The sequence below is a fragment of the Xylocopa sonorina genome, chromosome 1 (assembly GCF_050948175.1).
Source record: "Xylocopa sonorina isolate GNS202 chromosome 1, iyXylSono1_principal, whole genome shotgun sequence".
NCBI classification, from domain to species: Eukaryota; Metazoa; Arthropoda; class Insecta; order Hymenoptera; family Apidae; genus Xylocopa; species Xylocopa sonorina.
Window position 1 is genome coordinate 10,514,485 of NC_135193.1, and position 17,902 is coordinate 10,532,386.

Below are 17,902 nucleotides of genomic sequence, written 5' to 3' on the forward strand. Positions count from 1 at the left end.
CTACCTGCCGTGCGGTCTGTGCGCGGCGAAATCTTCCGTTTTAACGTTTATTTCGGTACATTAATTCGTAGACGTGTTTACGTACGTGAGTACAACATCGACGTCGCTTTTAATTAATTTTCGTTCTCGCCCGTACGCGTCATTCACCCGGTTGCGTTGCCATTGTGCGCGGCAGAAGTATCCGTATCCTTTTATTTGTATTTCGTAACAATAAGCCTGCTGAATCGAAGCTCGTTGAATCGATTGTAGGCGAAGCGAAACGGTGCACGTTTGAAAACCGTGAAATTTATTAAAATCGAGAACAATTAGTTGCGACGATCAAATGCAAAGTTGTAGGCTTTCGGTTGTTTAATTTTATGTTTAATTGAAACGTTTCACCGTTCAGCCAGAAGCCGTGCAACGCGAGCAACGCGCGTTCTTCTTTTACGCCAAACCTCAATTTAACGCGATGCCCACCCTTGAGACAATTAGATAGACTTGCCTCCGGTTACAATTACGATGGTACTTCTCTCGTTTTCAATTTTCACAGCCGCGGAAACAGTTGTATTTCAGTGAAATTTCATGTATCCAATTTCGCGCAACGTTCCCAGAAAATCTCGTCGTGTACACGCGGCGAGAGATGCACGGGCCAGCGTCCCGTCTCGCCGTTTTTATCCTCATACGTCTTGTCTGTCATCGTTCCATTGGGTTATGCATCGCTCGCTCAATACAATTAGCAAAGTTGCGGGAAACTTTCCGCGTAGGGGCGTTCCACTTTTCCGTCGGTTTTGCCCGGTGCACGTGCCGCTAACAACTCGCCCCGCGCCGCGGTGACGACGACCGGGGCGTTTTTACTTCGAAAGTAGCTTCGCGGAAAGTTTAAATCCTCGAAAAAGGTAGCCGTGGTAAAAGTTGTTGTTGCGGGGCCGCGGGAAAAGAAGGGTGTCGCGCACGCGGAAGGGTTGGAAATCCCTTGGATCGAAGGGTTCGCGCGAGAACGATACACGGGAAAACGATAATTCTCTCCCGCCTCGAGTGTAGGGTCGTTGGATTTTCGGCAAGTGGAAAGTTTAGCAAAGGGTTTTCGCGCAGCTATAACGATAGCCTCTAGTAATAATAGGAACGAGTCGAAGTTTCTCCCATTAAACATTCTACTTTACTATACTTCTTGACTCCTAACGCTTCGCGAGTTACTTTTCCGCTTTGCATTCGCTGTAACTAAGCAGCTGACACCATCGATTGACCTCACGCACACTTTTTCGTTTTGGCACGGTTAGTAGGTTGCATTCCCGCGGCTTAACTTGGTGTAATCTTCTTACGCGATAAGAACGTCCACACCACGTTCGCAGATCATTCACCCCGGCAAACCATCGTATCTCTCATTCAGAACGAAAAACCGATCGTAGACAACAATAAATCCCCATCAGTAATTCTAATGAGATTCAGAGGGTATTATATTGAATTAAGAATGAACAGATGTACGATTCGACAACGATTCCTCCGAAGAATGAAAAATTACAAAAACTATAGCTTAATCTATCACATCAATTACAATACAATTCATAATTTCGGAACCATGTGAAGGACTTGGGAAATTGAAACTGCATTGAAATATTTTTAGAGTATTCTTTATTCTTTATAATTCTAGTGTTAACTTTACAACTGTACTTAAATCTACGTACGTAGTCCTTAGCATGATATCGTTTTCGACAGATTTGTCTTGAAAACGATATCAAGTACCCAGGTCCACCCCGTGGAGGTGACTACGCAGGGACCCATCCCTAATTTCCCTAATCCCATCCTCCCTCCATTACATCCATGCGTTCTCGGTACAGAAGGTACCGAGGACTGACTCTACTTGTAACTTTAAAACCGAAATCCACAATACATTCTTTAAAATCTAACATAGATTTTAAAGATTGCAGTATGGATATTACGAAAGGGATGACGAGGAATGCCACTATCTTACAAGAAGTGAAATTTGTAAAGTGACTCTACAAACACCATAGAAAAATTCAAGTGTCTCTCAAAAGGGATTACAATACGATATAACAAACTTTACTGAACTACTTAATGACTCGAAATTTGGTGAAAAATATGAAAAAATTATGATTTAAAGTTAAACTAATCAAAGTTAAAGAAAATAGATAGAAGTAAAGAAGGAATTAGAATTCGCGACGCGACCGAAACGAACAAGTACCAGTAAACCTGCGTTACATTCTCGCGAGAGCATTCTACCCGATGGTTCAGCACTAGCCACTAGGTGAACCGTACCCGACGCGAATCGCGAACAAGTTATGCCACGTCTTACGATGAAACAATCGAAACCACGCTCTCCCCAATGGTGAATGCGGGTACCATCAAGAATTCAGCGAGGCTTAGCATTAGGACGCATTGCCCACCGACAAGAACGAACTCCGTAGACCGCCCCAAGTCGTCTTACAGCAGGTCCGAAGACCCCAGCGACACGGGGTAGGAGCTACTCGGCCCGAACCCGCGGTGAGCGCGTCCACTGTGCTAAGCCTATACCCAGATCGAGTACCCAACGGGCGTACCAATCGAAAAGGGCTGCGAAATCTCAATGGGCACCGAAAACCACATCAGTTTGATTGAGTCCCGTCTGTTTCACTGCGTGGCGATGGAAGACGGAATCTCGAACGAAGAAAGAAAAAGAAAACTACATGAAGCGATTTCACGTAGCACAAAACTAGAATGCTCAAGAGTGATTGTAACGCATGTTCACCAGTACTGACTAAACGCGAACCGATTTATAATAGAACAACTGTGTTCTATTTTGATTCATGTACGGTAACGAATTGGGGAAGTGGCTGTGTCTCACTTCGGATAAGAAAATGTATTCCTTTACAATTTTATTATAAAGGAGAATAGGGGTATTACATACATATAATAACATACACATAATTACATACATATAATTACATACATATAATTACATACATATAAAATATACGAAACATATTAAAATATCAATAATTAAAATATCAATAATTAAAATCCCTCGGCGCTCCAGCGGCGATCCAACGGCGATCCATCGGCGCTCCATCGGCGATCCATCGGCGAGAACCTAATTTTTACTTAACTTAAACAACAGTTTAACTGATTAATTTAATACAATTAACAATCCAATTAAAAGTTTACTAACTCGACACTAGAACTACCCGCAATGAAAGTATCTTAATTTCATTCAAACAAAGTAGAATGATGGTTAAATTAAAAAGAAAAAATACTCGAAAAGAAAACCAAAGGGTAACAAATAAATAGTTGAGAGAAAATCGTAATTCATGAAAACTATAGCAAATTTAAAAAATGACTCTATGAGATCTACATAGAAAGATACTGAGAATCTACAAGTTGCAAAAGGCAATCAATTTAAATGCTTTGATATTTCTAGTATCGAGTTTACATCTGAACTTAAGTCTACGTGCGTAGTCCTTAGCTTGATATCGTTTACCAGAGCGCAATCTCTCGAAAACGTTACCAAGGGCCCAGGTCCACCCCGTGGAGGTGACTACGCAGGGACCCATCCCTATTTCCCTAATCCCATCCTCCCTCCATTACATCTATGTGTTCTCGGTACAGAAGGTACCGAGGACTGACTCTACTTGTAAATTTCAAACAACCGGAATCCATAATACATTCTCTTTACATAGATTCTAGAGATTGCAGTATGGACTTTACGAGAGGGATGACAATGGATGCCATTGTCTTAGCCAAAGTGTAATCTTTAAAGTGACTCTACTTACACTTTAGACGAATTAAAGTGTTTTGCAGAAGATTGTTTCGATACGAATTTCTAATTAAAAAGAGTTACTACTAAGAAAATTAAAATAAAATTGAACAATCAAACTACGTTGAAGCAAAGATAGATGAAATTCGCGACGCGACCGAAACGAACAAGTACCACGAAACCTGCGTTATATTCTCGCGAGAGCATTCTAACCCGATGGTTCAGCACTAGCCACTAGGTGAACCGTACCCGACGCGAATCGCGAACAAGTTATGCCACGTCTTACGATGAAACAATCGAAACCACGATCTCCCCAATGGTGAATGCGGATACCATCGAGATCTTAGCAAGACTTAGCAAGTGGACGCATTGCTCTCAATGAAGAACGAACCGTGTAGACCATCCTCGTACCGACTTACAGCAGGCTGAAGCCCCAGCGGCACGGGGTAGGAATACAACGTTGCGACTCCATCAAGAGGTACGTCCACTGTGCTAAGCCGATACCCTGATCGAGTACCCCGAACGTATTCGACCAGAGCTGCAAAATCTGGATGGACACCGAAAACCACATCGGTTTGATTGAGTTCCGGCTGTTTCACTGCGTGGCAATGAAGACGAAATCTCGAACGAAGAAAGAAAAAGAAAAGCACGTGAAGCGATTTGACGTAGCACAAAATTAGAATGCTCAAGGGAGATTGTAATGCATGTTCATCAGTACTGACTAAACGCGAATCGATTTATAATAGAACAATTGTGTTCTATTTTAATGAACGAGCGGTAACGGATTATGAAAGTGGCTATTTCTCACTTTGGATAAGAAAATGCATTCATTTGCAATTTTATTATAAAGGAAAAGAAGGGAATAGGGGTATTACATACATATAATTACATACATATAATTACATACATATAATTACATACATATAATTACATACATATAATTACATACATATAATTACATACATATAAAATACACAAAACATATTAAAATATCAATAATTAAAATCCCTCGGCGCTCCAGCGGCGCTCCAACGGCGATCCATCGGCGATCCATCGGCGATCCAGCGGCGAAAACCTAATTTTGACTTAACTTAAACATTAGCTTAACTAACTACACAATTTACAATCCAGTACAAAGTTTCATCTAACTCAACATTAGAACTACCCGCAATAAAAGAATTTTAATTTCATGCGAACAAAGTAGAATGATAGTTGTGCGAAAAAGTAAAAATACTCGAAAAAGAAAGCAAAGAATAGAAAATGAATAGTGAAAAGTAAATTTAAGTTAATGGAATGTTATAGAAAATTGTAAAAATTAATGTATAAGCTCTATATAAGACAATCAATTTAAATGCTTTCGTAGTTCTAATATTGAATTTACATCTGTACTTAAGTCTACGTGCGTAGTCCTTAGCTTGATATCGTTTACCAGAGCGCAATCTCTGGAAAACGTTACCAAGGGCCCAGGTCCACCCCGTGGAGGTGACTACGCAGGGACCCATCCCTAATTTCCCTAATCCCATCCTCCCTCCATTACATCTATGTGTTCTCGGTACAGAAGGTACCGAGAACTGACTCTACTTCTATATTTCAAAACACCGGAATCTATAATACATTCTCTTTACATAGATTTTAGAGATTGCAGTATGGACTTTTGCGAAAGGGATGTTGAGGAATGCCACTGTCTTACCAAAAGTGAAATTTCTAAGATGACTCTACTCACACTTCGATAAAATTCAAGTGTTTCAACACAATGGGGTCTACGATACGATATACTAAATTTTATAATTCTATTGTGAGAAAAATTGATAAGAATCTTAGTAAAAATGGAAACAAAATCAAATTAAACTAAAGTTAAGCTAAGATATAAACTGAATAAAATTCGCGGCGCGACCGAAACGAACAAGCACGAATAAACCTGCGTTACATTCTCGCGAGAGCATTCTACCCGATGGTTCAGCACTAGCCACTAGGCGAACCGTACCCGACGCGAATCGCGAACAAGTTATGCCACGTCTTACGATGAAACAATCGGAACCACGCTCTCCCCAATGGTGAATGCGGGTACCATCAAGAATTCAGCGAGGCTTAGCATTAGGACGCATTGCCCACCGACAAGAACGAACTCCGTAGACCGCCCCAAGTCGTCTTACAGCAGGTCCGAAGACCCCAGCGACACGGGGTAGGAGCTACTCGGCCCGAACCCGCGGTGAGCGCGTCCACTGTGCTAAGCCTATACCCAGATCGAGTACCCAACGGGCGTACCAATCGAAAAGGGCTGCGAAATCTCAATGGGCACCGAAAACCACATCAGTTTGATTGAGTCCCGTCTGTTTCACTGCGTGGCGATGGAAGACGGAATCTCGAACGAATAAAGAAGAAAGAAAAAAGAAAACTACGTGAAGCGATTTCACGTAGCACAAAACTAGAATGCTCAAGGGTGATTGTAACGCATGTTCATCAGTACTGACTAAACGCGAACCGATTTATAATAGAATAATTGTGTTCTATTTTGATTCATGTACGGTAACGGATTGGGGAAGTGGCTGTGTCTCACTTCGGATAAGAAAATGTATTCCTTTACAATTTTATTACAAAGGAGAAGAAGGGAATAGGGGTATTACATACATATAATTACATACATATAAAATATACAAAACATATTAAAACATCAATAATTAAAATATCAATAATTAAAAACCCTCGGCGCTCCAGCGGCGATCCAACGGCGATCCAACGGCGCTCCAACGGCGATCCAGCGGCGAGAACCTAAACTTAACTTAACTTAACTTATACTAATGGTTAATTAATCAGACAATAATCATACAAATAACTTAAATCTAAGCACGTAGTCCTTAGCTTGATATCGTTTCCGAGAGACCGGTCTCTCAAAAACGTTACCAAGGGGCCAGGTCCACCCCGTGGAGGTGACTACGCAGGGACCCATCCCTAATGTCCCTAATCCCATCCTCCCTCCATTACATTCATGTGTTCTCGGTACAGAAGGTACCGAGGACTGACTCTACTTGTAAATTTCAAAGAACCGGAATCCATAATACATTCTCTTTACATAGATTCTAGAGATTGCAGTATGGACATTGCGATAGGGATATTAGGAAAGGGATATGAGGGGTAATTATATACATATACAATATATAAATATATCTAATTAAAATCCCTAAATATATAATAATTAAAATCCCTCGGCGCTCCAGCGGCGCTCCAACGGCGATCCATCGGCGATCCATCGGCGATCCAGCGGCGAAAACCTAATTTTGACTTAACTTAAACATTAGCTTAACTAACTACACAATTTACAATCCAGTACAAAGTTTCATCTAACTCAACATTAGAACTACCCGCAATAAAAGAATTTTAATTTCATGCGAGCAAAGTAGAATGATAGTTGTGCGAAAAAGTAAAAATACTCGAAAAAGAAAGCAAAGAATAGAAAATGAATAGTGAAAAGTAAATTTAAGTTAATGGAATGTTATAGAAAATTGTTAAAATTAATGTATAAGGTCTATATAAGACAATCAATTTAAATGCTTTCGTAGTTCTAATATTGAATTTACATCTGTACTTAAGTCTACGTGCGTAGTCCTTAGCTTGATATCGTTTACCAGAGCGCAATCTCTCGAAAACGTTACCAAGGGCCCAGGTCCACCCCGTGGAGGTGACTACGCAGGGACCCATCCCTAATTTCCCTAATCCCATCCTCCCTCCATTACATCTATGTGTTCTCGGTACAGAAGGTACCGAGAACTGACTCTACTTGTAAATTTCAAAACACCGGAATCCATAATACATTCTCTTTACATAGATTTTAGAGATTGCAGTATGGACTTTTGCGAAAGGGATGTTGAGGAATGCCACTGTCTTACCAAAAGTAAAATTTCTAAGATGACTCTACTCACACTTCGATAAAATTCAAGTGTTTCAACACAATGGGGTCTACGATACGATATACTAAATTTTATAATTCTATTGTGAGAAAAATTGATAAGAATCTTAGTAAAAATGGAAACAAAATCAAATTAAACTAAAGTTAAGCTAAGATATAAACTGAATAAAATTCGCGGCGCGACCGAAACGAACAAGCACGAATAAACCTGCGTTACATTCTCGCGAGAGCATTCTACCCGATGGTTCAGCACTAGCCACTAGGCGAACCGTACCCGACGCGAATCGCGAACAAGTTATGCCACGTCTTACGATGAAACAATCGGAACCACGCTCTCCCCAATGGTGAATGCGGGTACCATCAAGAATTCAGCGAGGCTTAGCATTAGGACGCATTGCCCACCGACAAGAACGAACTCCGTAGACCGCCCCAAGTCGTCTTACAGCAGGTCCGAAGACCCCAGCGACACGGGGTAGGAGCTACTCGGCCCGAACCCGCGGTGAGCGCGTCCACTGTGCTAAGCCTATACCCAGATCGAGTACCCAACGGGCGTACCAATCGAAAAGGGCTGCGAAATCTCAATGGGCACCGAAAACCACATCAGTTTGATTGAGTCCCGTCTGTTTCACTGCGTGGCGATGGAAGACGGAATCTCGAACGAATAAAAAAGAAAGAAAAAAGAAAACTACGTGAAGCGATTTCACGTAGCACAAAACTAGAATGCTCAAGGGTGATTGTAACGCATGTTCATCAGTACTGACTAAACGCGAACCGATTTATAATAGAATAATTGTGTTCTATTTTGATTGATGTACGGTAACGGATTGGGGAAGTGGCTGTGTCTCACTTCGGATAAGAAAATGTATTCCTTTACAATTTTATTATAAAGGAGAAGAAGGGAATAGGGGTATTACATACATATAATTACATATATATAATAATTAAAAATATCAATAATTAAAATCCCTCGGCGATCCAGCGGCGCTCCAACGGCGCTCCATCGGCGATCCATCGGCGATCCAGCGGCGAAAACCTAAACTTAACTTAACTTAAACTCTAGCTTAACTAACTACACAATTTACAATCCAGTACAAAGTTTTCAACTAACTCAACATTAGAACTACCCGCAATAAAAGTATTTTGATTTCATGCAAACAAACTAGAATAATAGTTGTGCGAAAAAGTAAAAATACTCGAAAGGGAAAGCAAAGAATAGAAAATGAAAAGTGACAAGTAAATTTAAGTTATTGCAATGTTATAGAAAATTGTAAAAATTAATGTATAAGGTCTATATAAAACAATCAGTTTAAATGCTTTGTAGTTCTAATATTGAATTTACATCTGTACTTAGGTCTACGTGCGTAGTCCTTAGCATGATATCGTTTTCGAGAGACCGGTCTCTCCAAAACGTTACCAAGGACCCAGGCCCACCCCGTGGAGGTGACTACGCAGGGACCCATTCTTTGTTCACTTACCCATCAGCAAATGAAAGTCGTTGTCATCACCGTCTATCGTCGTCCACACCGCTGTCCACATCGCCGTCCACATCGCTGTCCACATCGCTGTCCACATCGCTGTCCACACCACCGTTCACACCACCGTCCACATCGCCGTCCACACCACTGTCCACATCGCTGTCCACACCACTGTCCACATCGCTATCCACATCGCCGTCCACACCACCGGCCACACCACTGTCCACATCTCCATCCACATCGCCGTCCACACCAGCGGCCACACCACCGGCCACACCACCGGCCACACCACTGTCCACACCACTGTCCACACCACTGTCCACATCGCCATCCACTCCGCCGTCCACACCACCGTCCACACCACCGTCCACACCACCGTCCACACCACCGTCCACCACTATCCACCGTGAGCAGCTGTCATCCACAATTGTCCATCAGTATGCACTACCCTTGGCTACTCCACCACTGTCCACCGTCATCCACGACCGTCCACAATCATCCACCAGTGTCCACTACCCTCGGTCCCTCCACAGCTAGCCACCATCAGCAACTACTCTCATCTGCACCCTGACCTTCTCGCCGCAAGGTCCAACTGGCAAAAAGGCCCTTATCAGTCTTACACAGCTTTTATACATTCATCCCTACCACGACCTACCCCCACTCTTGTGGTGATCGTTAGTTGACAAAAATCAATTTTTACGCTATTACAGCCCGTAATTTGTTAATTTTCAAATTTTTATTGTAAATTTATGCTCTTTGCAACTTATTGCAGTATTATATACCTATGTATGTATATACCTATGTATGTACATAGTTATTTATATAGTAAGTAAAGTAATTATGCATACTTTACGTCTCATGAATCGCGATAGAAACCTGAATGTGTATATGTCTTAAAAACTGTCATACACTGTTTCGCTACTAAATGAAAGATAAATTCCAGGTATTTTAAGGAAGCTGACATTATTGTAAAAAATGAGCTTCTTTTCATCTTTATTAATAATGCGTTAAATGTTTCGTATCACAAATCGGTCAGATATATCAATTTCCTTGCCGAAATACAAAGAAAGCAATAATGCGTGCGTACGTATCGTTACAATCGAATCTTGGTGTTATTCTTTAATCTTTTGTAAAACATTGGAAAAGGCGGCGATTAAGTTGGCGCTCGTTTTAGTCGGCTGAACGTCTCGATTAGAGCCGAATCCATCGGGAAAGGATCTCATCAAGTTGCAATTAACTCAATTCCGAATAATTAACCCGACAAAAACAGTAATCGTCTTTGCTGCCTGGAAACGTCGCAGTCGGCCGCGATCCCGAGGCTCGAATTTCATCGTTTCTCCCCATCTTTCAACCCTCATTCTTCTCCCGTTCATCCGGCCGCACCTGCGCTTCCAGCGTTCTTCTCTTCCTTCTTCTCGTTCGTTTTTTTCCCTCCTTTACCTCAGCCGAGATATGCAGCCTGCAATTGCAAGCTGCAACTGGCACGCAGCCATGCGACCGCGGCAAGCAACGGGGAGCAGCAGCAGCAGCAGCTAAGGGTAGGGCGCGAGTAGTCGCGAGAGGTGAAAATGGAAAAGCTGCACGGTGAGACGCGGGGGCTCGTAGACGGTCGCAGACGTCGGGTAGGAGGGGGGGGGGGTGGTTGGAATGGACGACTGTCGACGAAGACGACGTCTCTTTTCAGGTTTGTAATGGGAAAAGCCGATACGCATCGCGGTGCGCGCACTTAAGGCTGTTTATTCCCCGCGGCACTTATAATGCCTCTATAACTGGAAGATATTTCGAGGCGTCTTTTCCGTGAACGAGCGAGAACCACGCGCGCGACGGGGAGGGGCCGCGCGAGAAGAAGAAAGCGAAAGGAAGAAAGAGAGACCTATAGGGGCGGTGGAAGTAAAAACGTAACGCGAAAGAAGGCAGGCAGGGCTTCCCGTTTCGCGGCGCGACGAGGATAGCGGGTCTTCAAAGAAAGGAATCTCTTCTTCGCGGCAACGAAACCGTCCTCGACGACGACGTCCCACCTTTGAATTTCCTTCCTTCCTTCCGTTTCTTCTTTGCGCTATTTTTTTCTTCCTACCCCTTGCCGTCTTCCAGCTTTCTTCTTTCCAATGCACCGCCACTGATAACCAAGCCGGCTAACGATCTCTTCCTGCATCGCGCTGGCTGGCTCCCTTCGCCCCGTGAACCGGCTGGCGTATACACGCCAAAGTGTCGCTATTCCGGCAAACTTGCACGGTCATTGCTTTAATTTTTCGAGACGATTCCGCTCCTGCTGATCCTTAAACGCGACACTGCTTATCTACGCCTAGCCCTTCACTCTTCCTTTTCCGCCCCCTTAGCCTGGGTGCGCTACTTTGTGGTACAACATAGTAATGGGAGCGGCCGCACGGCCGAGAGGAGAACGTTCTCCCGGGTATTTTCCCGTAACGTCGGGGAATAGTCGTGGGAAACGAGGCGGAGAACGCTCGATACTTTCTATTAACTGGCCCCGTCGTTTTTCCACCACTTAATAATGACACGAGGTGAACTATTTTTTGCACGTTTCAGGCACCTGTACATCCCTATCATAGAGATGGGGTACGGGAGGAACACGGCGTCCGTCACCGTCTTCTTCATCAGCGCGTTCTTCCACGAGTACCTCGTCAGCGTGCCGCTGAAGACGTTCCAGATATGGGCGTTCATAGGGATGATGGGACAGGTAAAGTTTACTCCTCAAAATATCATCCTCTTATAACAGATACCGCGCTAAACTTCTCTCGCAGCTGCAAGCGGATAAAGCTTGGGAAACGGAATTCTACGGCCTGGATCTATCAATTATTTGAAGCTTTATCTATTTTTGACACTTCTAGACGTTGTCTCACGTTCAGGCATTAATTCTCTACTTCTAAATATACCACGGATAATAGGATTACGTCATTTTAGATTTTAAATATGCACGCGCTAGAATTTTCTAGATGCACCATTAAGAGGTTGGCAGAGAAAATAGAAAAGGATCTCTCTGGTTTCTGGGTCTAATTATTTTACCTGCGAATTCGTTTCTTCGTTAAAAACATTAATTCACGCAAAGAACCAGAGAACTTCTTTCACGCAGCGACGTCGAATGCCTTAATCCTTCGAAAGTCCCTCCTAAAGAGATCATCTTTTCGGGAGCCATCCAACTGTCGAAGGATTAACACTAATTGACAACAGCAGACCGCGACGAAGAAAGTTTCTTAATTGATTTTTCAGATACCGCTATCGCTGATAAGTAAGAAGGTGGAGAAACATTACGGCGCCAGATGGGGCAATATCACAGTGTGGGCGAGTCTCATTATCGGACAACCACTTTGCATAATGATGTATTACCACGATTACGCGATAACTCACTTCGGCAAGATACTGGTCGAGGATTACTCCGAGGTATAGCGTGCCGTGCGACAAGCGTGAATCGACGATCAGAGTGGTCGGAAAGACGAATTCCCATCGGTCAAGGGAGCACACTCGCCACTGTTCCATCAATCGTAATACTTTTTTTCGCCTCCCTCCCGCTCCGCAGATTTTACCTCCGATCCGTGTACAAGCTATTTTTCAAACGATTTCCCGCGACATTAACGCGAATCGTTCGGTTCTTTCTATTCTTTCGAGCGTGAAAGGGAAACGGTGACGCGCCCCGTGTTCCTGCAACGGAGCTCTATATCACGATGCCTTAAGTATTGCAAACCCGCGGTTCGATTTCGAGCCGATCTCACCTAACCAAACCTAACTAACGGGAAATTACGCGTGATTTGTACGCGATACGTGAAACGAAAGACTCTACCGCAAGATAGAGCCGCGCACGATTTTTCATCTCCCATTTTCATTTCTATTTTTAATATATAAACGTGGTGATGGCGATGTTCGTGAAAATGTTGTTACGCGGTGTATTCCAATATTGGCCGAACTTTTTCAACTGTGTATTTAGAGACCCATACGAGAGCCTGAAATTCCAGATTTCTTCGTATGCGTAAAAATTTCGGTCACTCTTGGAACGGACCGTTCAGGTCGTTGAAATATGTATTCGTTCAACCATTTTTATGCATGTTCTAGCCTATAAGATTGTTACTCACTTTGATACGAGCGTTTTGAAACCGAATCGTTCTCGATGAGATTACACAGAAATTAGTTCCCGCGTCCCGCTGCACCAGCCGTCTTAATCAACCGTTAGAGTATAAATCGCGCGAGATGCGTTTTGTCAGTCGAAATAATTTTCTATTCGATCGTGCACAGGTGGTCCCTCGTAAATTTTTAGTTGCCGCCCCATGGCTTCGTCGAGCTGTACAGCTCGCGCGAGCTAGCGATATTATGCGTGCGCTAAGACAATAATTCACTATATTTTTTCTATCTGACGATGCTTTATCGCTTGGGGGATGGGTAAGAGCGCGCATCGAGGGAATATTAGCCGTAATAAATTTATCCCGCCGCGTAGTCCTCTAGTATTCCGGTGAATATTTCAAGCCGTGTACCGTTACGTATCGCGAAGGAACAGATGCCGAGCATTTAGCGAGCACAAGTTGGTGTCAGTTGTATACGAAAAGACGATCTCGCGGACGTTCGTCCCGCGGCCAAGATCGCGGCTGGTTGTCGAATAAATGAAATCTTTGTTACCAGCCTCGTTAAATTTCGCCTCTGCCCCGTGAAAGAAAATTCCAGGGTAAGTTGATGTCGCTCGGGTTGAATGCGGTGGAATAATTCGGGGATCAAAAGGCCTTTCTTTGGGCCAGACAATAGTCACTGAAGCGGACAAACGTTCGCATTCAAGAATAAATAAAATCCATTAGAATGCCAACAGGGGGAGATTCAACGATAAAAATATATAATTAATAAGTAATCCACCTGTCGTGGCCCCATAGAACGCGTCTCAGAATTGCGGCGGTAGTGGATCGAGGCTGAGTGGATCCTCGAGTTAACGACAGATGAGGGTAATCGTGTTGTTTGGAAATTTGTCCACCACAGAAAAGTAGAGAAAGAGAGAGAGAGAGAGAGAGGGGGGGGGGAGAAAACGCGAGGTAGCATGTTTTTTAAAGTAAAAAATTTATTTCGGCCACGATAATAGAAGGAAATAAGAAAATCGAGGCACGCGACGGGGGTTGAACGACCATCCACTCGCAGAAAAGATGGTACCTTCGAGATAGCGGGACGAAGAGGATGAGAGTGTCCCGGGGCCAATGTTTTTTTATTTCGAGTCATCATCCCCTGGGCTTTCCCGGTTGTCTGATGAGCCTGGATGTCACGACTCGTTTACCCCCGAGCAGCCCCGGCGATGGATAAATTAATGATGCGGGCCGCTCACCAACGACAGTGGAACATACGTCTGCGTCAGGGAGACGTGAACGCGATGTTATATGCCGGCCAGGTACGTGACAAGCGTAGAGACATACGAGCAGGCAGATCCGAGTCGGTCGGGGCGGATTGGCGCGCATTCGAGCGGATCCGCGCGAGTATGGCTGGGGTACGAGTGTATTGACGTGGGCTCGAGTGCGTCTACGTTTATTGGGCGAAGCTGAAAGGAGGCAAAGTGAATTGTGAGTCTCGTAAAAGGTTAGTATGAATTGGAAATGGGCCGTATATGGCGTTGGCGTGATGTGGAACCAGCCGAAGTGGCGGCGAGTTTAATACAAAGTACATCGCGATTCTTGGGTGTAAATTTCATATCGGAATGAATCGAAAATACGGTTTACGTGCGGTTAATGCGTAAGTCAGCATCTGCCGTGATCAGCGTACAAATGTAACGGTGGATAAATACTTTTTTAGCTATTTTATGTGAACAGGGAAATGAATTTTAAGACGAGCGAAGAAGGGAGGAGGTTCGTTCGGACGCGAGTCGAAGGGGATGAAAAAATGTTACCGCGAATCGACGCGAGTCTACACTGGCACGAGTTAACAACACGAATTCGTTGTACACGCTGACGTATCTGTGGAGAACTTAGCACAGGTTGAAACAGTCGCACAGAATTCACAGTGGATTCTAGAGCTCTCAAATTGAAAGCGGTCCTCGTGAGTTGGAGTGAATCAAGGAAGGTTAGCGTGACGTTCACGCGCGGTATGACGAGCACTGGAGCGCGTCCAAGTGATTTACAGCGGGATAACGCGAGTTCTAGTACATTCGAGCAAATTAGAGTCAGTCTAGACGATCCACCTTTCCCGCTAACGGTCCCTCAATTTATCAAATCGCAACCTTTCCGTCAACCGACGCGTCGATGCCCAAACTTCGGAGCATGCCCATTCGCGCGCTCCAAAATTTTTTAACACAATCGAAACCGTCCGAACGATCTTCACCCTAACCGATACCTGTTACATCCATCGACAAAGATACAAACGTTCCATCGATGAACGCCTGTTCGTGTGAGACAAAAAAAAAAAAAAAAAAATAGAAAAAATATAAGAACAAAATTCATGCTGAGAAATCGTAGAGTCCGATCCTTCGAATCAGCGAAACTGCATCTCGAACACGTTCATTTCCCAAGCTGTTCAATCCTCGTGCACGAGGTGCCGGAGCATACGCGAAGAATGCATCGGCTGGTCTTTTGAACGCTTATTCCAGAACGCTTGCGTTATCCTATAAGGTGGGTGGCGGTAGCTGCGATGGGCGAGGAGGCGCAGGAACGCTCGGGACGACGGCGTGGGTGGTCAGGGTGACGCGAGAGGGTGCGCGAGGTTCACAGTGGGGGAGGGTCGAAACGAACGGTGAAGAGTGAGAGAAACGTTCGAGGAAGGGGTGAAAAGGGGTGTCTCTGTCTCTCTTTCTCTCTCTCCCTCTCCCTCGACGCGGAGGGAGGGGGGCATAGAGCGCAACACGATGCTATAAGGGCGGATACGCAGCGAAGTCTCCGCAGTAAGCGCCGCGACGCCTTCAGAGACGTATCGGATAGAAGGTGCGATCGGTGATCACCGGTAACACGAGGCGTTCAGCCATCACCGACGAACGATTGTGCTTGTGTTTTTGTGCTTGATTTCGTTCCGACCACGCGAGGGAGAAGCTCGCCGGGGTGATCGAAAAGATCGCTGGCCCGAGAGATCAGCTGCGATTCGAAGATCGCGTCTGCGAGAAACTGGGTGGACGATCCGACCGGGACGTGGCTTTGCAAATCGAAGGATGTTCACGCAGCTCATTTTGCGAAGGTGAGTGGAACTTTTATGTCGATGATAACAGACTCGCGATTAGCGAGAGTGGAATTTCGAATCGCTTGTGTCGCGGCCAGTCGGACACCAAAAATTGCCAGTGATGAATGAGTAAAACGCAATAGCTGAAAGTTGTCGTTTCCTTCGGTTTGGGAAATTTGGAAAAAATATTCCAGAGCTCCATTCCGATCCGAGTTTATCTCGCGCGAAAGTAATTGCAATCAGTCACTCGCGTGCTGTACGTCAATTAAGCCTCCGTGTAATTGGTGAATTCGATTCGACAAATAAAAACGGATCGACGTAACGTTGCTCGCGCTCTAGAAGACACCCGCAATGAATCATTCATACGGAACGTCAATTAAACGTTCGTTCAAATTGCTGGAACCGGCGTGAAAAAATAATTCGTAGGATCGTTTCCGGCCGTGAGCGATACCGGTCCCCTCGTAAAGTGGTGCAGGGACGTTTATGGTCAGCCAGGCCGCGTTCAAGCCCCGGCTTGGCTCCGTGTAAATTCCATCCGAACGTCTTATTTACTTTCCTCTCGCGCTCTAACGAGAGCACGAACGATCGACGTTGTGGAATCGGCGGACGCCAGACCCGTGGCCCCGCCGTTTCCCCACGTCTTCCTCGTTGGCCAACGCGGAAAACCGAGCGGCCCTCGTCGCCCGTAGACGCGATAAGAATGACTCGACGTTTGTTAAGGAGCTCGGGGTAATTTCGCGGCGAAGAAAAATGGTGCTGCCGCTGGTTTCGCCGTCCATCATGATACGGGGAACGTTCACCGGCGGAGAACAAGGGGCCGACGCACGGGAAATTGAAACGATCCCTCGATAGCCGCTCTTTCGCGGAATGATCGGCAATATCCCGCACGATGGAACGTGACGCGGCGTTACGCGATGTTTTTGCCGGTGACAGGGGAAAATTATACCGCGGGCACCTGTCGATATTAGCGCGGGTCACGCTGGATACGCGTTCTACCAGATATTCCCGTAAAAATAGCTTGCGAAGCGCACGCTGCTCGTTAAGGTAATCGTAACGAATCGAACGTCGCGTCCCTGGTAACCCTCGGGTTGATCGTATTTTTCTGTTAGAAAGTTAGAATCTCGTTCGCGTTCTCTTCTCAAACGTTTAGTGTTATTTCCTGCAACTACTCCATTACATGGAATTGAAATTATCTCTGGCGAACAATGTTCGCTTAAAGTACAATATCAAGCTGACCTAAATAAAACTACCAGTCCTCTGCCAACTGACGCAAGAGTAGCGCGGTAGTATTTTCAGAGAATATACCGAGTTACCCCGTTTCTATGTCAAATTTACGTTATTCGAGTGATATCATGATATTTCCGGTTTCGACCGTAATACAATGCGAAATGTTACGGATTCTTTTGTACGCGTTGGCTATTTACGAGCCAGTTTCGAGAGCGAAAGTACTACACGGTTCCCTAGAAATGTGTGTAATGGGGCGATTCACCGTGGGGCTTTTTTGTTATCGACAGTTGGAATTGTCGGGGTAAATAATTAACAAATCGTTTCTCCCCCTCGTTTCAGGGGTCGATAGAGAAAGAATTACGTGTATATCCTTTTATAGCGGATATTAGTCCCTCCAAATTAAGCTTGAAATTCGCGACTAACGACATCCATAGGAAACCTCGGTTTCAGTTC

General features: G+C 44.6%; 1 protein-coding gene across 1 annotated transcript in view; it reads left to right on the forward strand.

The window, feature by feature from the left end:
* The window catches only part of Mdy (diacylglycerol O-acyltransferase), a 98,379-nt gene extending 84,654 nt beyond the window's left edge, over positions 1-13,725 (forward strand). The window contains exons 11-12 of the mRNA XM_076906872.1: positions 11,651-11,801; positions 12,332-13,725. Of these exons, the coding sequence (XP_076762987.1) occupies positions 11,651-11,801; positions 12,332-12,508 (328 nt within the window). The 3' untranslated portion in view covers positions 12,509-13,725. The remainder of the gene's footprint in view (positions 1-11,650; positions 11,802-12,331) is intronic.
* The last annotated feature ends 4,177 nt before the right edge of the window (positions 13,726-17,902 follow it).